At 36.0% G+C, this 17,107-nt stretch overlaps 1 protein-coding gene across 3 annotated transcripts; it reads left to right on the top strand.

Moving 5' to 3' along the window:
• Window positions 1–14,649, top strand: LOC139984659 (uncharacterized). Of its 3 annotated transcripts, none has more exons than XM_071998647.1 (14): window positions 1–205; window positions 430–512; window positions 1,680–1,759; window positions 2,914–3,136; window positions 3,774–4,093; window positions 4,680–4,843; window positions 5,602–5,767; window positions 6,557–6,655; window positions 8,376–8,483; window positions 9,117–9,224; window positions 9,851–9,970; window positions 10,225–10,332; window positions 11,361–11,466; window positions 13,516–14,649. In XM_071998647.1, the coding sequence occupies exons 3-14, from the start codon at window positions 1,681–1,683 to the stop codon at window positions 13,547–13,549; spliced, it is 1,635 nt and encodes a 544-aa protein (XP_071854748.1). In that variant the 5' UTR covers window positions 1–205; window positions 430–512; window position 1,680; the 3' UTR covers window positions 13,550–14,649. The 3 variants fall into 3 exon arrangements, with proteins under 3 accessions (XP_071854748.1, XP_071854749.1, XP_071854747.1); XM_071998646.1 differs by having other exon boundaries at window positions 2–205; window positions 430–574; XM_071998648.1 differs by lacking the exon at window positions 430–512.
• The last annotated feature ends 2,458 nt before the right edge of the window (window positions 14,650–17,107 follow it).

The raw sequence follows: 17,107 nt of genomic DNA, 5'->3' as shown, positions 1-17,107 counted from the left end.
AAACACAGTTCGTCGGCTTTTGTACTTGGTTCCAATTAGTTGTGTTTTGAGAGCAATCTAAGTTGTTGCGTTTTAAACCATTCGCACGGGAACAAGCTGGTTGTGTAGAAGTCAGTCAGAATTTACCTGTCCAACAGTTCTACAGTGTCGCCAGAAAAGCAGAAGAACTTTGTATTAACTTTGCTGGTCGGGAGTCCATTTCAAGGTATTAATAGAGCGTATCATCAATTTATATATAAATTGTACGTTTTCCTAACTTAAAAGGACGATTTGTGTGTTTGTGTGTGTGTTGGTCTCGCTTTCGTACAGTATCGTTTCCCAAGAGGACATTAATCTGTAGACCTCTTGAGGCCTACATTGGTGGCCCTATTGAATCCTCCATCTATCGTGATTTGTTGTGATTGGGGTTTATTCTTAAATTGTGCTCAGGCCACCAGGATATCCATTTACTTCCGTTTGAATCACTGAAGACTGGAAATGATTAGCAGCTGCTTGCGGTTCCATTACTAAAGGTACTACGACGAAATCGCCATGTCCCTTTCCCAAAGATTCTTGTACTAGCTAGCTGTTATACGTAAGTTTTAGATTGTCATTTGACATCTCGTTAAGTTTAGTTTCAGTTTCGCTATGACATGACTGATTAGGCCAGGTTTGACTTCTCGTTACCGTGTAAGAAATCCCCCGGTTACTTATAACATAGGCAGGTTACACCGGGCTCGATTCCCAGTTACCATGCATAACATAGGCAGGTTACAACGGGCTGGATTCCCAGTTACTATGCATAACATAGGCAGGTTCCACCGGGCTCGATTCCCAGTTACCATGCAAAACATAGGCAGGTTACACCGGGCTCGATTCCCGGCTACCATGCATAACATAGGCAGGTTACACCGGGCTCGATTCCCAGTTACTATGCATAACATAGGCAGGTTACACTGGGCTCGATTCCCGGTTACCATGCATGACATCGGCAGGTTGAAACAGCATTTTTATGATGAAATGGCAGTATAGGTTCCAGTGTCAGTGTTGTTGTTCTACAGAAATGTTCACAGCCCGAGCATCTGTTGTTGTTGGGGTGGGGCGGGGTGGGGGGGGGAAGTCGGCGAGAGAATCTTATAGAATAGTCGTACGTATATGAATATAAAATCACTAACACTATAGTGGTGAATAGCATAAGTATAACCTGGAATATAACTTTCGATCAAAATCTATCTCCATACATATAGCGTGGTAGCCGTAAACCTACGTTGAAAAAAATGCACTGTGTACACGTAAAAAAAGGAATGATTAGCGTACATTCTTTCGAATTTCGACGTTTTTTAAATATCTTAAAATTATATGAATTTAGACACCACCGATGTAACCGATCCGTCACATATTTCATTTGTTTGTTTCTAACCTTTACTGTACGTGTAAGCCTTACCTTTACTCTACGTGTAAGCCTAACCTTTACTGTACGTGTAAGCCTAAGCTAATTTAGCACATGCAAGTAGACACGTTTCTGGGCAAAAAAAAACAAAACAAAGCAACTTATACAGATCTTTCTTAACAAATCATTGTTAACTTGAATAAAATGAAAACATATCTGGATTAAGTGGTAAACGGGTTGTCAATAACTTTGTCGTAATGAATTGGTTGATGACGTTATTATCTGATATTTTATTTCTTTTCTCATCTAGAATGGCTTCATCTTGTCTGCTTGGTTTTATGGTGCCTATAATGTTCTTGGGCGTGTCCAGTGCATGTGCTCCAACATCAGGTAATATTAGCCCACATTATGTTTATTCATTGTAAATTCTGATGTATTCTGGTGGGGTGGGGGTTGGGAGGGGGTGGGGGGAGGGGGGGGGGGGCTGATGGAACGTCAAAGCATTTAGAAGTTCGATCTGACTTTCAGCTCATACAATAGTGTCGTCTGTAAGGTAAACAATATAAAGAAATTTCAACATCGTCAGTACTTAATGTACCCTTCATGGACGTGGAAAGCATACTTAAGCCATTGTAACAATTGCTCAAATGTCTTTCAAAATCATTGAGAATAATACTAAAAGGCAGTGGGGTCAAATTGGCCCCTTGCAGTGGCGTAGGAAGGTACTTTTGAGTGGGGGGGGGCTGAAGACTGATGGCCGGCCTGGGGGAGGGGTCTAAGGGGAGGGGGTCTCCCCCTCCCCTTTGGAATTTTTTGCATTTCCAGGTGGCCTCAGATGCAATTTGGTGCAATATAGCACACTTCAACACCCACTCCATTTTGTATACTTAATTTTGTATTTTCACCTGGCCTTAGATGCAATTTGGTGCTCCAAATGAGATTTTTTTTCTCATTTGGAAATAAAAAAGGGGTTTTCTGACTTGCGGAGCGGGGGGGGGGTGGCGGAATGATACTTCCGCCCCTCCACATTTTTCACTGGGGGGCTGGCGCCCCCCCCCCCCCAGCCCCCCGGTTCCTACGCCCTTGGCCCCTTGTCTCACCCCACTATTACAATGAAAGCAGGATGACGCTTCACCATCGTTTAACACACACGATTTAGCATTCTCATACAAAGCATGAATTACATTCAGATTGTGTAATCCCACAATTCACGTCCCAGTAATGCTTAGGGTTGGAACTACGCATTTGCCTTAATTGTCGATGCAAAGTAGTCAAATGTTCTTTTTTTACATTTTTCAAAGTGTTCTTATAACGCTTGGCAGCCTTCCTTAGCCTCAGACAGAGTTTCTTTTTAAGAGATCTCTACCTTAAAAGACCAAGTGCGCCCCGCTTTTACGCAATAACTGACTACCGTTTTTATTTGTCTGTTAAACAGTCAATATTCTTTTGATGACGTACAATTCTTTGTTATCCTTGCAGATATTTCCCCACAAGTTGTCAATTGCTTTCTGATGATTATATTTTCATTCCTTTCAATATTTTAGTTCGCAGTAATCTGCAGATAACCAGACCGAGTTACTTCAAAGTCAGAGAATGTGGACAGCGACCTCTTTATCAGGATATGCGACGACGAAAGCGCGTTACCAACGGCGACGAAGCTAGAATAGGCCAATGGCCTTGGCATGTCAATATACAAGAAAATGGCCGTCCACCTTGTTCCGGTGTTCTTATCGATTCTGACTGGGTTGTTACCGCTGCACACTGTTTGTAAGTTACAATGCAAATCAGGCGCGGGTCCAAGTGGGAGATGGGAAATGTGTGGTTGGTGGTGTGGGGTTGTTGGGGAAGGGCGGTTCAACTTCACACAAAACTTCAAAGGTAGGTACTTGGACAGTATAGTGTGTAGACCTAATTATAGAACTAACTTATAGTCTAAGTATATATGTCTCAGAATGTACCATTTGATGTGAACAATGTTATTGCAATTTCGGGGGTGGGGTGGGGGGGTGGAATGGGGGTCGGGTGGGGTGATCCAGCTGTTTTGTTTGTTACTCCTGGTTCACCTTAGGTACAAAGTATATTTAGTTACTATGTAGAGCGTTCACTTTTGTCAAATCCATGTTGAATTCTTTACCACTTTGATTTTTGAGAAATGTCGTTGAAACACCTGGGTCAATTTAAGTGCCGGGCTGTACTTCTTTTACGACGTACGGCCTACTGAGAGCATGGAAGTGGCGTGAACTATACAGTATTATGTATACAGCTCCATTCATCTGTGCTGTGGTTTAACCAGTACCGCTTTGTGGCTCTGAGGTCATAATGAGCGTATGAAGTGTTACTCTTTGCCAGCAATGCTATACAAATCAACCGGGGAAACTTATAATTCCATGAATTTGTTTTCTAGTTATGACAAATGGCCAAAACGTAAATTGGCTACTGCAGCCGATTTAACGGTGACCGCCGGCACGCTGAACAGTGGTGCAGACAGTTCTCCACACTCAAAGACAACGGCTGAAGTTAGACTAGTAACCGATATCTTCATGCATCCACTGCACGCGGCCGAAAGCAGTTTAGATAATTACGACTTTATTATCTTGAAGTTAGCCGAACCATTCATTCTTGGCCCATATATTCAAACTGCTTGTATCCAGATCGAAGATGATGCATTTGAACCTGGTGCAGAATGTTATGCAGCTGGCTGGGGGCAGTATTACATATCTAATAGTAAGTCAATACTTTACGCATTGAACTAACAAATTCAAAGTATGAGTTGACAAATGTTTTATTATTTTTGAATATTTTTATTTAAAAGTTGAATAGAATTTTAACAACCTAACTCTTGAAGGATTTATTTATTGTTTCGGAAATACATTTCCATGAGTTTGTTGCTTTCTAAAGTATTTGTTAATACTGGCATTATTTGTACGTTTACTTTTGGTGCAATGAACCAAGACGCTGGAAAGGCAGTCCCTTGAATAAAAGTTGTATCGAATAAACATTGTAATATGTCAATAGTACAGGGGCGGGGAGGGTGGTGCAATGGTAGGGAAGGTTCAACTAGAACCCCATACCCTATGTAAGGGTGGTCGGCGATTGTTGCTGTCCAACAGTATTAAGTACATTTTGTTGAATATTTTTCAATTGAAATAATATGTCAGATTATAAGTCTTGCTTCATCTTGCATCACCAAGTTGTAGATCTTTACACCAAAGTCCGCTTTCGATCTCCCAATTAGTCGATCTCCCAATTAGTCGATCTCCCAATTAGCTGCAGGTATTGTTTTTTATGACATATTCTATCTGTTTCAAAGATGAACACAGCTCTGACAGTCTGCAGTACAGCAGTGTGCCGCTGCTATCACAGACAGAATGCAAAAGTTATGCAAGAAATGTTTCACGATACCAACTATCACTTGTAACGGACCAGAAGCTCTGTGCTGGAGTATGGAAAGGCGATAATTACGGACCGTGCAAGGTATTTCAACTGAAGAAACAGTCCATTTCGCAAACGTCAAAACATAATGATATCGTTTAGACCGTTACAGAAATCACTGCTATTAGACCAAGTTGTGTTTATTGAACATTTTTATTTAAAAACAAAATATAAATAACCCATTCAACAGCTCAGGTTCGTCAATTTTAGGTGGCTGGACTATATACAATGTCACTTTCTTAAATTCGCATCCTTATTTTGAATACGATACCGTTGAACATTCTCATAAAAATAAAGATAGCAGCATTAAATATCAAGGATATGTAAGAGGAAGGAAAAAGATAAACAATAGTGTTAATTAGAAAAATGAATCTATGAATTTACAGATACCTGAAAGTGTTGATTTAAGAAATAAAAAGGAAAAGTGTGAATGCAGGTAAAAACAGAAGTATTAACTTTAGACTAATTGAAAGTTACATTTTAAGCAGACACTGAAAGTAGGAGGCTTCATTGTTTCCGCAGGAAAGAAAAAAAAACCCACAAACCCCCCAAATACTGTAATATGAAAAGACGTTTAACACATCTGGGAGTCCAACGCCCATATAAACGAACAATAGACGGAAACAATAACCTATTGTGTGCACCGTTACTAGACTTGAAATATTCACGCAACAACTCCATCATGGTGAAGGCGCTAGCTATATAGGGACGCTTTAGTCTCTCGTGAGTCCGATGAGACCACTCATTTCCAAGTGATTGTTGACTTCTCGTCTGACATGTCCTTTTTTTTGTATTTCCAGGGTGATAGCGGAGGGGCCCTGGTGTGTTATGAGAACACATCTCGCAGCTGGTTCGTCACTGGTGTGGTTAGTCACGGACCCAAGTGCGGTGAAGTCGGTTTTTACACAAAAGTCTACGCTATGCTTGCCTTCGTTGATAAAGTTTTATCAGGAGGTTTTACGAACGGTTCGCACAGATATGTTATTTTGTTCGATTAGCCTTAGGCAAACCGGTACCTATGCAGTGGAGTCGGCGTGTGTTTGTGCGTATCCACTTCTTATGCAGCCAGACTGAGGACTAGAACATTCAAGGAACTTCCATGCCCCAGATGCCAAGTGAAAAGAATCAGTTAGTCCCCAGAAGAATTTGTTATTGTTAAGGGGTTATGTTAAGGTTATGGGTACGTGAATCTAACAATGAGAAAACAAAGGGAGAGAAACAAAAACTCGTGTGTGTGTGTGTGTTTGACGCCTTCGCGCCAGCATGAAATCTCGAGGAACGTAACATTGCAAGACCCGATACTTCCTTAAATTGAGTACAAAATTATGATTGTCTTTGGTGGGAGTCAAATGACACCTGGCGTCATCAGAATGGCAATATTGGAAAATCTCAAAAGCTCTCTATGAATGAAGAACTTTACCAAGTGTAGTAGAATACATATTATGGTTAGACACGTAACGTTTAGTCTCGTTGGATGGAGGGAAATTTATGTTTTTAGATGATTCTCATTGCAGAAGAAATTGGAAAGATTTTATTAACGCAACGCCATTTTTTTTTACATATCGGCCTACGGACATTTGGGATACCGGGTCTGCGATCCCTTCAGAAAAGCTCTTCACAAAATCGCATATTTTGAGTCAATTCTCAGTAATTAATAGCGTTTTAGGGAGAATTGTAAAGGTAGAACAAGACAAATTTATTAATTCATTGTGTCTAAAACGATGAGCTCAATTGTGTTGTTTTTTTCGCCCACAGACAATTACACGTGTTCAGATGGAATTGGTAAAATACCAGTGGAAAGAAAATGTGACGGCGAGCCAGACTGTGCAGACGACAGTGACGAAACCCATTGTGGTATGATGTAGTTAGTAATTGTGTTATGATTTAGTTAGTAATTGTGTTATGATGTGGTTAGTTATTTTGTTACAATGTAGTTATTAATTGTGTTATGCTGTAGTTAGTAATTGTGTTATGATGTAGTTAGTAATTGTGTTATGTATGTAGTTAGTAATTGTGGTATGATGTAGTTAGTAATTGTGTTATGATGTAGTTAGTAATTGTGTTATGTATGTAGGTATTAATTGTGTTATGATGTAGTTAGTATGTGTGGTATGACGTAGTTAGTAATTGTGTTATGTATGTAGGTATTAATTGTTTTATGATGTAGTTAGTAATTGTGGTATGATGTAGTTAGTAATTGTGTTATGATGTGGTTAGTAATTTTGTTACAATGTAGTTATTAATTGTGTTATGCTGTAGTTAGTAATTGTGGTATGATGTAGTTAGTAATTGTGTTATGATGTAGTTAGTAATTGTGTTATGTATGTAGGTATTAATTGTGTTATGATGTAGTTAGTAAATGTGGTATGATGTAGTTAGTAATTGTGTTATGATGCAGTTAGTAATTGTGGTATGATGTAGGTATTAATTGTTTTATGATGTAGTTAGTAATTGTGGTATGATGTAGTTAGTAATTGTGTTATGATGTGGTTAGTAATTTTGTTACAATGTAGTTATTAATTGTGTTATGCTGTAGTTAGTAATTGTGTTATGATGTAGTTAGTAATTGTGGTATGATGTATTTAGTAATTGTGTTATGATGTAGTTAGTAATTGTGTTATGATGCAGTTAGTAATTGTGTTATGTATGTAGTTAGTAATTGTGTTATGTATGTAGGTATTAATTGTGTTATGATGTAGTTAGTATGTGTGGTATGACGTAGTTAGTAATTGTGTTATGTATGTAGGTATTAATTGTGTTATGATGTAGTTAGTAATTGTGGTATGATGTAGTAAGTAATTGTGTTATGATGTAGTTAGTAATTGTGTTATGTATGTAGGTATTAATTGTGTTATGATGTAGTTAGTAAATGTGGTATGATGTAGTTAGTAATTGTGTTATGATGTAGTTAGTAATTGTGTTATGATGTAGTTAGTAATTGTGTTATGATGTAGTTAGTAATTGTGTTATGATGTAGTTAGTAATTGTGTTATGATGTAGTTAGTAATTGTGTTATGATGTAGTTAGTAATTGTGTTATGATGTAGTTAGTAATTGTGTTATGTATGTAGGTATTAATTGTGTTATGATGTAGTTAGTAATTGTGGTATGATGTAGTTAGTAAATGTGGTATGATGTAGTTAGTAATTGTGTTATGATGTAGTTAGTAATTGTGTTATGATGTAGTTAGTAAATGTGGTATGATGTAGTTAGTAATTGTGTTATGATGTAGTTAGTAATTGTGTTATGATGTAGTTAGTAATTGTGTTATGATGTAGTTAGTAATTGTGTTATGATGTAGTTAGTAATTGTGTTATGATGTAGTTAGTAATTGTGTTATGATGTAGTTAGTAATCGTGTTCTGATGTAGTTAGTAATTGTGTCATGTATGTAGTTAGTAAACGTTTTTGATAAACTTCAAAGGTGAATATCATGAAACTACAGAACATTTAATTACTGGTAGTCATGTCCCCCCACCCCACCCCACCCCACCCACCCACCCCACCCCACCCACCCGCCAACATGGACATGCTATCGAACTTCATCCTTTGCTTTGTGACTTTTCGCTTGTGCAGAGTGTACAGAGAACCAGTTTCAATGCGACAATGGAATATGTCAAATGTTGGCACACCGGTGTGACACAAAAAACGATTGCGGAGACTTAAGCGACGAGGTCGATTGCGGTGAGTAATGGGTGGAGTTAGAACCACCTAATAGAAGGACATTGGCTAATAATTATCAGTCAGGTGATGGTCACGTGATGGCCACGATATAACAAACAAATCTATATATATATATATATTTATTTATTGACATAAATATAAATATAAGTTTATGACTGATCTTGTTTTTGTATGTCTTAACGTCGTTTATATTATATAGTACGATTCATTGATTGATTGAGTGTTTTATTTATTTGTTTCTGATTTTGCTTTGACTGCTGAATGCCTTTCATTACTCTGTGTGTGTCTTATATACTAATTCTTAATATCTTACTATAGTCCCTGTCAATACGCTTTGGATTATTCTTTTATGTAAACCTCTATACATATATATATTTTTATCCATCCATGGCATCTATCCATCCATCCATCATAATGTCAATCTTAATAAATATTCTCTTATTATAATATATATCTATAACAAAGTTAAGAAAAATTTGACCAGAGGCTTGGGCTACGTTTTGAAACAACATAAATAACAATTGTGTAATGAGAAATATCCATCCATTAACAAAATGTAGAAATCCTGCAGAGTACTATTTTGACGCTGTCAAACAATTTACATAACCTAAAACGTTTGGTTTATTTCTTTAGAATATTTTCAATGCCACAGCAACCAAGAAAATATAAGCAAGAATCAAGTCTGTGATGGTGTAATAGATTGTAAGAACGACACGTCGGATGAAGACCCCGATTTGTGTGGTACGTGTGAACCCGGTGTACAAACATCTCTTGAGGACTTAATTGATCTGTCTATTCTCTCTTCTAATATAACTCAAAATGTCTTCTAATGAATATTATCTCGCAAAGAGCAGAAAAATTGTTTATAGCTGTTTGAGGGAGTAGTTCTTCACGAGAACTCTGGCAGATAAGCTAGAGATCATGGTTCTGGTCACCTTTAATGTTCATACAGCAGGATACATTTTAATTACAATTTTATTTAATTTTGCAACAAAATGTCACTTTTCAGATAACAAAAGTGTTACTTTAATTAACCCCCCTCCCCCCGCCCCCGCAGAAAAAGAATGAAAAGTGATGTGAAAAAAAACATGTTGAAAATAATCAAGTATAGTTCAATAACAATGTCGGAAATTTGATCCGAAAGACAACATGTTACGAAAAGAAGACATTTTCAGAGAAATAATTGCAATTTGTGCTAATGGAGTCACTCTTTGGATGAAAAGAGTAAAAAAAATCGAACTGATACCTTCCTACCCCACTGCCTATGTTGAAAATGCGTCGCTTTAGTTCCTATAACAGAAAGAAAAACCATATAAAAAGTGATATTTGATTTATAATATGATTAATTTGACATTTCGTTGCTCTAGAGTGCAATACTTCATCTCATTTCCAGTGCCCAAATGGTCCTTGTATCCCGCTATCATGGACTTGTGACGGGCAAGAAGATTGCATCACCACAGACATGGATGAAGTAAACTGCACAACAGGTATAACCCATTCTCCAAAACACTTCTTATGAGTTAGTTTGTATTGAATACAAATAAATGATCAGTTTACTGACTTCAGTGGCACTAATAATTCAGTTCAAAATATTAACCGACCGCATGCGCTAGCAAAAACAAAACAACAGGGATGGCTTTGCTGAACTATCAAAAGAAATTAAAACTTGTGAAAGTGAAACATCTTCATAAATTCTTGTAGAATGATATAAAGACTTATTTTCTTCTCAATTCGTCACCAGCTTGCCGCGAGGGTTATTTTGCATGTAATAATGGGAAGTGCACACATACCAGCAATCGCTGTGACAGGGGGCACGACTGTGATGACCGATCTGATGAACTCAACTGCAGTAAGTTGGAGGGACGCGGGGAGGGGCAGAGGTTGCACCCGCAAATGCTGCAGACTTTTACCCTAATGGATTACGTTTTAAAACACACCCTGCAAAACCGTGCACTAGCAACATTTAAACTTGGAGTACTCAAATATTTAAAATGTTGAAAACGATAGCAACATTTTGCATCTAGCCCCTCGCTGAAACAAAACACAAACACACAAAATTCCCAAGAATTGTACCAAAATACAGTAAAACTCTGGCTAAGGGCCTGGTAAAATGAACGTGAGCATCTCCTTATGTATGAACAAATCCTAAAAACGTAAAAGTTTATTAATATTATTAATTTGGAGTTGATCACGTTATTGCCTCTAATTTCCCGTTGTTTAATCAGTTACTCAATACCGTACGAACGTCACTTCACGAAACCACTATTCACATTAATGTTACGTTTATGCGCGCTAAAAGCTTTGTTTGACTGGCCTCGTAAGGCGCGAGGCATGCCATCCGTCGCACAAGAACATGAAGTATTATGTTGTTTGCAAAGTGTCCACACATGTCACTCTTTTCCAAAGAAATATCACTTGATTGGATCCGTATTTTATGTGGTTATTCCCGTTAATAATGTTACAAAAGATCCACCGCATGGGTCCTTAGAGATCATTGGGTTGCTATATAGCGATCCTCAAGTAGCACATTTTATGAAACAAAATAGACAAAACTTCTATTCTATTGAGTTTAATTCTATTAATATGAGAACTATTCACATGTGGGTACAAAACTCAAGAACAATACTGCAGTTATAACCTGTAACATTGATAACCAGCTCTAAAGCAAGAATATTCTACCTTCTAAACAGGAAACTTCTCCATCTAAAAGCAACAAACTTCTCCATCTAAAAGCAACAAACTTCTCATTCCAATATTTTTACTTCTCATTTCAATATTTGGCCATAATCTTCTATTGTCATGTGATTTAATTTTTCTGTCTTTAGCTTGTTGTTTGTCACGTGACAATTCAATATTACCTCTTTATTCGTTTTCAAGATCTCGATCCATGTCCTGAAGGTACAGCAGAATGTGGACCGATCTCCAAAGACTGCTTAAATTTAACCATGTTTTCTTGCGATAGAGAAACTACTGAATCTCTTTGGTGAGTATATATGCAATATCACACCATTGGTTGATACTTATTATAACTTTACTTATGTGGGCTTCACTCATATTCCTCCAGTACAATGTTCTCTGTCAATTTCACGAACGTTTTCTTCTGTCTAAAGAGGTATGTAATTGCATAAAGTAATCCTTAGTATTTCTGTCTTCAAACACACCAGACGTAAGATCTGATCCCGTTACTTTGAAGAGGGAAGCATTGTCATACTTCAGATGTCCAACGTATAACTTACAACGGTTTAGAATATAGATACCAAAAATAAACACACTGCACTCTTTACAACTGTAACTTGCTTTATGTAACTGTGCAAAATCCATTCACTTTAAGAAGGAAGAATTGTCATACTTCAGATGCCCAACGTATAACTCACAGCGGGTTAGAATATAGATACCAACAATAAACACACTGCACTCTTTACAACTGTAACTTGCTTTATGTAACTGTGCAAAATCCATTCACTTTAAGAAGGAAGAATTGTCATACTTCAGATGCTCAACGTATAACTCACAGCGGTTTAGAATATAGATACCAACAATAAACACACTGCACTCTTTACAACTGTAACTTGCTTTATGTAACCTTTCAAAATCCGTTCACTTTAATAGGGAAGTATTCGCATACTTCAGATGCCCAACGTATAACTCACAGCGGTTTAGAATATAGATACCAACAATAAACACACTGCACTCTTTACAACTGTAACTTGCTTTATGTAACCTTTCAAAATCCATTCACTTTAATAGGGAAGCATTGTCATACTTCAGATGCCCAACGTATAACTCACAGCGGTTTAGAATATAGATACCAACAATAAACACACTGCACTCTTTACAACTGTAACTTGCTTTATGTAACCTTTCAAAATCCATTCACTTTAATAGGGAAGCATTGTCATACTTCAGATGCCCAACGTATAACTCACAGCGGGTTAGAATATAGATACCAACAATAAACACACTGCACTCTTTACAACTGTAACTTGCTTTATGTAACCTTTCAAAATCCGTTCACTTTAATAGGGAAGTATTCTCATACTTCAGATGCCCAACGTATAACTCACAGCGGGTTAGAATATAGATACCAACAATAAACACACTGCACTCTTTACAACTGTAACTTGCTTTATGTAACCTTTCAAAATCCGTTCACTTTAATAGGGAAGTATTCTCATACTTCAGATGCCCAACGTATAACTCACAACGGTTTAGAATATAGATACCAACAATAAACACACTGCACTCTTTGCAGCTGTAACTTGCTATTTTAGTCACCTTACAAAATCCAACACACTTCAGTTATCTATGGTATAACTTGAGATCATTAAATATTTTAATATTCAATGACATCAACAGTGGTGAATGTTATTTCTGAAACAGTCAAAGCTGAAGCGATCGACGCAAAAAGTCAAATTTACAATATAGGTGTATCCCTGATAAGTACTACGTCGTAAATGGCGGAAGTAGAGTAGACCCCAAATGGTTTCATAATGACCTGTATCACAAAGCAGTTGCATCTCAAAACATCTAAGTACATCACATCTATTTACATGTTAAATTATTATATTACAAATTGTTACATTCTATACTATATATACATTTATTTAAATCTTTTCATTCTAGAAAGCTACCTCTGGAATCGTTACATCATCGATGTTAAAGTATAATTAATGATACATTATTAATGTATAAATAATGTATAAATGATGATACATTACAAACACTTACATTTGGTTTGCAAACCCTTTCGTGATTTGGGTTTTCAGACAAAAGTCACACTTTGTAGAAAGAAAAATGACTTAAGCGTGTGTGACGTCATAGATGTACATTGACAAGCGCACATCTCTCCTATCTCTTATAATTTAACATCGAATAATGTTCAAAGTACACAAATAATTGTCCAGCATACCTCACCCGCCCACTTTATCTTATTCATGGTGAAGATATATCACGTGACATTTTCTCTGTAGTGTAATGTGCTTTAATCACTGCCCTTAATTTATGCACATTTCTACGTTCTCTTTTTTTTCAGCCACTCTGGAGATACCACATGCCTGTCTTATTAGGTATTCAGTTTTAAAACAATCTTAATCTGTGGATGCTCCTTTATGTTTAATTCGATGATGACGTCGGTTCCTCATTGTACGTTTAAACAATGGTTAACGTTGATCAATTGTTTTCTAAATTGTAATATCTCCCCCAAAACATGCCCTTTAAGCTTCATATAAGCAACTCAGCGATCTTGAAAAAGATAAAAGAGATAATTCTTTGTCACCTACTAATTAAAAGCATTTATTGCCATTGTTAGTATAGAGATCGTAGCAATGTACAACACAACCAAATACAGATGTGTTTGTGAAGTGAAACTACCACAGATGAGCAGCATTTTCAATTTATCAGAGCTAAATCGCCAAACGTCATCATTATTGTGATATCACGTGATTACTCTCACGAATTTCAAAGTGCAGTTTGTTCTCAAGGAGATAGAGAAGGGCGGAAAGCTTATATTGATAAATTGGAGTGTCCTTTAGGTATTCCATATTTGTGTGACTTTTAGTTGGAACCGTAGGAGCTTTAATTTTGTCGCCATAGAATACTTTTGTAAACGAACACTACCACGTATTTTGATACTTTCTAAATTTTACCTATAATATAAATTGCTTTGTGTATAAAGACTTTATCTGGATCTCACTCAAAATAACGAAAGAAGGAATATGAGGATGGAAATAAACCATACCACAACTTTAGGCAGCTTTGATCACAAAGGTTTGGACCAAGTCCCGTCAGACACAGTGCTGTGATCATAGCATAGAGTTAATCTTTATGAACTCTTCTTAATTAACTAATTAAAATCTTAATAAATTAATTAATTAATAATCATGGCATGCTTTGATCTGATCTCATCTTAGATCTTAGCGAGATTTTGTGCATTTCAATATTTGATCTAATTGAGACTATGTGTTCTCGTCTGAGATCTTGGTGAGAATATTTGGGGGGTCTGAGATGATTTATATGATTTATCTGTGCACTTAATGTAACATCATCTATATTGTCATGGTTAATTCTAAATCACTCTATCTTTATTCTTCTTCAGGTATGATTTAGATCTGTACCTTTGTTTTTCTTAGATCTATGTTATAATACATATTGCAGTGTTTTCTCTGACTGAGTTAATATGCATTCTCATGTTTTGCATTACTTGTTTATAAGGCTGAAATTAATCGACGGTCCAACAATAAATGTCCATTGGTGCCTCTACTGCTTTCTAAAATGCCCTCAAAATCGTGTCCTTTATATCAGGTGAGTAGACGTACCCTTATAAGCAATGATCAAAACTTCCCGAAACTCGAGCGGTATTTACTCCAGACAAGAAATATAGCTGCAGGACTATTGAAGATGTTGACCTATGGGTTTCAGATCCATCACAATGTGTAAAGGAACCGTTCCTGTCACGTATCATTCCTGCACGTTTTTTTTTTACAATTTGAAATAAGCCTTGCCCTCCCAAGTTCTTAAAATGACATTTGTTGCCGTTTTGAAAGCTGAAAAATTGTCTCGGTGGCCTGCTACTTCAATGAAAGTGCAAGGCAAATTCCACCTTAAGAAAATTGCATCGCTCCTCTTGACCTTAATGCTAGCCGTGATGTATATGTTAAGTAATAAAATTATCTCGAACAGTAGAACATCTAGAACAACTTGTTCATGCATTCATTAAAAGTAAGTAAATTGACTATTGTAATTCCTTGCTTTGTGGGTACAACAGACATATTACTGAAACTACCACGTATTAAGAATTCAACTAGACTAACAAGATGGCAATCTACAGAGTTGCATATATCTCATCGCACACAACAACCGATGATTCCAAATGAACAATCTTGTGTTTAGCTACCTGGCAGTACCATTTATAAACTAACATGACTGCATGAACCCTACACTGAACAAGATCGCTCTACTCCATTTACATGATTTTGGGAGATACAGAAAAAGTCGCATTTTGGAAAAATGATAAGGGTACATATATATATAGCATTACAATTTTTTTCTCCAATTTCTTTCGCTATGCTGATTCGGATTCTTAGAGCTCAAAGATGGATTTTCGTCGACTTTAAAGTGGAGTTCCTCGGAATTTGAAGCCTCTTTTTGGCTTTATTAACAATTAAAAATAAATCAATAAAATCGCTTCCTAGAAAGTCCATTTGCTTTCAAATGGGTATACGAATCAGAACATAATTATGTGTGATTTTTAACTAGAAGATCAATGTACTCTATTTTCATAATTTTGGGAGGTATAGAAAAAGTCGCGAGTTTGCCCAAAATATATTTAAAAAAAGGATAAGGGTATAGCCTTACAAAATATTCAAGAAAACAAAATGAAATTTCTTTCACGATGCTGATACGGATTCTTAGAGCTCGAATATGGACTTTCGTCGACTTTGAAGTGGAGTTCCTCGGAATTTGAAGCCTTTGTTTGGCCTTATTAACAATTGAAAATAAATCAATAATATCATGTACGAAGAAAGGCCATTTGTTTTCAAATGGGACCAAATATATTACGTCATCATAATAACAAACATCATGTCATTTACATTATAGTCATAAATGAATTAAATAAAATTTGCTCATAACAAATTAGTATAGAATTAATATCATATCATTCTACGTGGGCATCTATTACTTAATACTATACATAAGTACAAGCATAATGCGTTAGTCATAGACATAAATGAATTAAATTAAATTAACTGATAACAAACTGCTATAGAATTAGTATATACTATATATCATTCTACGTGGGCATCTATTACTTAATACTATACATAAGTACAAGCATAATGCGTTAGTCATAGACATATATGAATTAAATTAAATTAACTGATAACAAACTGCTATAGAATTAGTATATACTATATATCATTCTACGTGGGCATCTATTACTTAATACTATACATAAGTACAAGCATAATGCGTTAGTCATAGACATATATGAATTAAATTAAATTAACTGATAACAAACTGCTATAGAATTAGTATATACTATATATCATTCTACGTGGGCATCTATTACTTAATACTATACATAAGTACAAGCATAATGCGTTAGTCATAGACATATGAATGAATTAAAAATTAACTGATAACAAACTGCTATAGAATTAGTATATACTATATGTCATTCTACGTTGGCATCTATTACTTAATACTATACATAAGTACAAGCATAATGCGTTAGTCATAGACATAAATGAATTAAATTAAATTAACTGATAACAAACTGCTATAGAATTAGTATATACTATATATCATTCTACGTGGGCATCTATTACTTAATACTATACATAAGTACAAGCATACTGCGTTAGTCATAGACATAAATGAATTAAATTAAATTAACTGATAACAAACTGCTATAGAATTAGTATATACTATATATCATTCTACGTGGGCATCTATTACTTAATACTATACATAAGTACAAGCATAATGCGTTAGTCATAGACATATATGAATTAAATTAAATTAACTGATAACAAACTGCTATAGAATTAGTATATACTATATGTCATTCTACGTTGGCATCTATTACTTAATACTATACATAAGTACAAGCATAATGCGTTAGT

This window comes from Apostichopus japonicus, chromosome 17, assembly GCF_037975245.1.
Source record: "Apostichopus japonicus isolate 1M-3 chromosome 17, ASM3797524v1, whole genome shotgun sequence".
NCBI classification, from domain to species: Eukaryota; Metazoa; Echinodermata; class Holothuroidea; order Aspidochirotida; family Stichopodidae; genus Apostichopus; species Apostichopus japonicus.
Note: the sequence above shows the minus strand (reverse complement) of the source record. Positions and strands in the feature narration are given on the sequence as shown.

Coding starts and splice junctions, on each gene's coding strand:
- LOC139984659 (XM_071998648.1), top strand. CDS start 1,681: ATGGCTTCATCTTGTCTGCTTGGTTTTATGGTGCCTATAATGTTCTTG. Junction 4,844..5,601: donor ATAATTACGGACCGTGCAAG/GTATTTCAACTG, acceptor TTGTATTTCCAG/GGTGATAGCGGAGGGGCCCT. Junction 9,971..10,224: donor TGAAGTAAACTGCACAACAG/GTATAACCCATT, acceptor ATTCGTCACCAG/CTTGCCGCGAGGGTTATTTT.